Raw genomic sequence first — 3999 nt, 5'->3', positions numbered from 1 at the left:
TTTTAATTTTCTTTTGAATTTCTTTTGTTGTCAACCATTTAGGTTTCTTATTTGTATAATGTTTATTACCATTATACTTGCCTTGTTTTTTATTTGTTTTTCTTTGTGTTCTTCTTTTCCTAAACCCTTTTTTTCTGTTATTTCTTTTATCATAATTATTATGCATTTTATTGCTATTGAAGTCCTTTCTTTTCTTTGAACTTGAATACCTGTGTCTTGTTTGATTTTCTTTACAAGACCCTATGGTATTACTCAATAGCCATGGCAACAAAATTTGTTGTATATTCTGCATTGATAAAAGGATCTATTATTTTATTCTTAAAAAAAAAAATAAAAAAGTAAATTAAATAATCATTCTATATTCATTTATATTTGTCTATATTTTATATCATTTTATGGTAAATTGTTCTGAATTATAAATAATTCAGAAATGATATTTGATTCAATGTAATTATACATTTTTATTATTATGTTATTTTTATTTTATTATTATGTTATTTATGTATTTTATTATTATATATTTTATTATTATATTTATTTTTATATTATATATATCATTTTATCTATATATTTTATATTTATCATATTTTATTCGTTTTATATTTTTATTATTTATATTTTATTTTATATATTAATATATTTCTATTTATATATAATTTCTTATATATTAATATATTTCTTTATCTTATTTTCATTTTTATTATATTTTTATAATTTATATCTTCTCTCTCTTTATATTTATTATTATTTTATTTATATTATATTGATTTTATTTATCTTTTCTTTTATATATTTTATTTATTATTATATCATTTCTCTTATTATTTCTTTATCATTTATTATTATTTATTTAATTTTTCTATCTTCTATTATATCATATGAAATCAATACTTATTATTTTTTATTTATTACATATTAATACTAATCATATAACATTTATAATTGATTATATATTATATTTTTCTTCTTTATTCTTCTTTTTTATATTATTTTTTTTTTTATTTGAATATATTTGTTTTTGTATTTTTGTATTTATTTTATTTCTTATTTTTTGTGTTTATTTTATTCTTATTTATCATATTTATCATTTATATTATGTTATATTTGATTTTATTAATTATATTAATTAATAATTTATTAATATAAATATTATGTTTATTATTTTATTATTTATTTATTTTTATTATTTATTTTATCTTTTCTTATTATTCTTTTATTATTTTATGTTTATTATATTTATTTTTTTATTTCTTTTTCTATCTATTTTTCTATTATTTTTATTTATTATATATATTTCTTTTATGGGATTCGAAGGTAGCACGTCAGAGACACCACACAGAACCCTAAAATATTTCCATCCTTCGATTCCCCCAGTTATGGACTGGTTATGACGTTGCGTTTGGTTAGAAAAACATCTTACCCGGTACTGCAAGAATAGCAGTGTTTATTATGTACAATGACAGAATATCATTGACAATAAACGAATGGGTATTTATAAAGATGTTATTATTACTTGTTAGAATACAAGTATAATTGATAATATAAGGAAGATTATCAAAAGAAAAGGGTCAAGTGGATGAGGCTAAAAGAATATTAGCCCAAAGCAATACAGTAGTAATTATATACTCTCCTTAAAATAAGAAAATAAAGAAGAAATTTAAACCCATCGAAATTAAAAAGAAATTAAATAATGAATATTTAAATAAGGGATGTTTAAATACTCTATTCCACATCAAAAATGAGAAAAGAAAATTCTCACCGTTCAACAACTAAAAGCAAAGAATAAGCTGATAGTTGAAGAACAAATACTTTTAAAGCTCAGGGACGGGATTAGTCTCCCCTGAGCAAGGAACAATAGACACAAGTTCTATTAATACTTAATTAACTACTTTTTATATATATTTCTTTTATTCTTATTCTATTATTATTTATCTTTTTATTTATTTTATTTATTCGATTGTTTAATAAAAAATATATTCAATTTTATTATTTGTTTATTATTATTATTTATTTTTATTTATATATTAATTTGATTATTATATTTGTATTATATCATTTTTATATTTATTATTATTTATATTTTGTATTATTATTTATTTATTATTATCATTTTTATTTTTATTTATCATTTTGTATTATATTATTCATTATTTCATGAATTTAATATTCATTATGAAATTATTTATTAATCATTTCATTTTATAATGATATATTATTTAAATTATTTTGTTATATCACATTGATTATTCAATATTTAATGATAAAATTTAATGATATAAGATTAATATAATAGATATAAATAAAATGATGAATATTGAAACAATCATTTAAAATCAAAAATAAATAATAAGAAATAAGAATATGATATAAATAATAAAGAATAAAGAAAAGAAAGATAATAAAAGAAATAAATAATAAATATAAATCAAATGATAATAATAAAAACAAATGATAAATAAATGATAAATAAATAAGAATAATCAAAAATATATTAATAAAAATTAAAATTAAATCAAAAAAATAATCAAAACAAGAAATGAAAATAAGAATCAAATGAAAATAAATAAAATATAAAAATAAGAAATAAAGAAATAATAAGAATAAAGAAGAATAATAAGAAAGAAAAGAAATATAAATAATATTAATAATAAATTAAAATAAAATAAGAAATGAAAAATATAATAATAATGATAAATAATAAAAATATGAAAGAATAAAGATAATAATAATATAAAATGATGATATTAAAGAAATTATTAAAATATAAAATAAAGATAAAAGAAAACAATGAAATATAAAATAAATTCATTTTAATATAAATCATTTAAATAATTAAACAATAAAATTATTTTATAATATTGAAATATTTCATAAATATAATAAAAATTAACAAATAAAAGAATAGAGAAAAATAAATAAAAGAATAATAAATAATAAATTAAAATAATCAATATACTAAAAAGAAAAAAAGAGAAAAAATTATATATATAAATAAAAATTATAAAAATAAAAAAGAATAAAATAAATTGCATAAATAAAATAATGTTAAATAATTTGCATCAATAAATTAAACGCTTTTTTATTTCATATTTCTAATTTCTGTAATAAAAAATGCATCCATTATTTCATCATTATTTTCATCATTTATTATCTCATTTTGAATTATTCTTTTTTATCTTCTTTCATTTTATAATCTCAACATTCTACTTTTATTCTTTTCATCTTCTTCTACTTCTTAATTTCACTTTTTTCTTTTATATCATTCTTTCTCTTCATTTTTCTCTTATTTGCTTTTTTTTTCGTTGCCTAATGAATGTTTAATTTAATTCATTTATATGTGTATTCAAATATTTTTATTTCATTTATTTATGATAATTCAAATGATACAATACTTATATTTAAATTAATTATTTAAATGAACAATGAATAAAAATAAAGTAAAATAAACATCAACGATGAAAGAAAAACAATCTTTCTGATATCGAATTGAAACCACCAGTTAAATCATTCATATAGAAGAGTATAATAAATGTTGTTTTCTAGAAGAAGAAGAGGGTATAAATAAAACATACCACACAACATTTAATCAAAGGATTTTTATTTAGGAAATAAATAAAAAAAAATAACAGCAACAGTAAAAATATTTTTTACAAAAGGTAACTAATAAAAAGGAAATATAAAAAATAACAAAGATTTTGATACGTAATTGAAAAAAAATAACAACCAAAATAACAAATAAAAAACATTTTGAACACCTAACATACTAAAATAAATATGTCTATTTTTTTTTAAGAAACTTAGATTATAACACATTTATTTAAAACTCAATGAGTCTGAGAGTTACAATATTTATAAAAAATGAATTACTTCAACACCTCTTAAAATCAAAAAAAGAGTGTTGTAAAAAAATTTTAATTATTTTGACTTCTAACAAATATAAAAGTAATAGCATAACTTCAAAATTTCATAATGTTGATTCGTAAATATTAAATGACGTTT

General features: G+C 16.0%; 1 protein-coding gene across 1 annotated transcript in view, besides 24 other annotated features; it reads right to left on the bottom strand.

Moving 5' to 3' along the window:
- Positions 1-306: a repeat region.
- Positions 307-397: a sequence feature (AT_rich).
- Positions 398-459: 62 nt separating this feature from the next.
- Positions 460-628: a microsatellite.
- Positions 629-678: a sequence feature (AT_rich).
- Position 679: 1 nt separating this feature from the next.
- Positions 680-800: a microsatellite.
- Positions 801-802: 2 nt separating this feature from the next.
- Positions 803-952: a microsatellite.
- Positions 953-956: 4 nt separating this feature from the next.
- Positions 957-1074: a microsatellite.
- Positions 1074-1125: a microsatellite.
- Positions 1126-1153: a sequence feature (AT_rich).
- Positions 1154-1158: 5 nt separating this feature from the next.
- Positions 1159-1300: a microsatellite.
- A 5-nt stretch (positions 1301-1305) lies between these two features.
- Positions 1306-1896: a repeat region.
- Positions 1897-1905: 9 nt separating this feature from the next.
- Positions 1906-1954: a microsatellite.
- A 27-nt stretch (positions 1955-1981) lies between these two features.
- Positions 1982-2132: a microsatellite.
- A 1-nt stretch (position 2133) lies between these two features.
- Positions 2134-2306: a sequence feature (AT_rich).
- A 22-nt stretch (positions 2307-2328) lies between these two features.
- Positions 2329-2449: a microsatellite.
- Positions 2450-2451: 2 nt separating this feature from the next.
- Positions 2452-2493: a sequence feature (AT_rich).
- Positions 2494-2663: a microsatellite.
- An 11-nt stretch (positions 2664-2674) lies between these two features.
- Positions 2675-2804: a microsatellite.
- Positions 2805-2807: 3 nt separating this feature from the next.
- Positions 2808-2878: a sequence feature (AT_rich).
- Positions 2879-3022: a microsatellite.
- Positions 3023-3120: 98 nt separating this feature from the next.
- Positions 3121-3300: a microsatellite.
- A 16-nt stretch (positions 3301-3316) lies between these two features.
- Positions 3317-3447: a sequence feature (AT_rich).
- Positions 3448-3610: 163 nt separating this feature from the next.
- Positions 3611-3742: a microsatellite.
- A 159-nt stretch (positions 3743-3901) lies between these two features.
- Positions 3902-3922: a sequence feature (AT_rich).
- Positions 3923-3927: 5 nt separating this feature from the next.
- Positions 3928-3999, bottom strand: part of EDI_223820 (multiple inositol polyphosphate phosphatase 1 precursor, putative) — a gene marked incomplete at both ends in the record, with an annotated part of 1347 nt that continues 1275 nt past the window's right edge. Inside the window, one exon of the mRNA XM_001733465.1 lies at positions 3928-3999. This exon is cut by the window's right edge and continues 1275 nt beyond it. Within this exon, the coding sequence (XP_001733517.1) occupies positions 3928-3999 (72 nt within the window).

This window comes from Entamoeba dispar, genomic scaffold (assembly GCF_000209125.1).
Source record: "Entamoeba dispar SAW760 scf_1105229462955 genomic scaffold, whole genome shotgun sequence".
NCBI classification, from domain to species: Eukaryota; Evosea; order Mastigamoebida; family Endamoebidae; genus Entamoeba; species Entamoeba dispar.
This window is presented reverse-complemented; position numbering and strand designations above follow the sequence as displayed.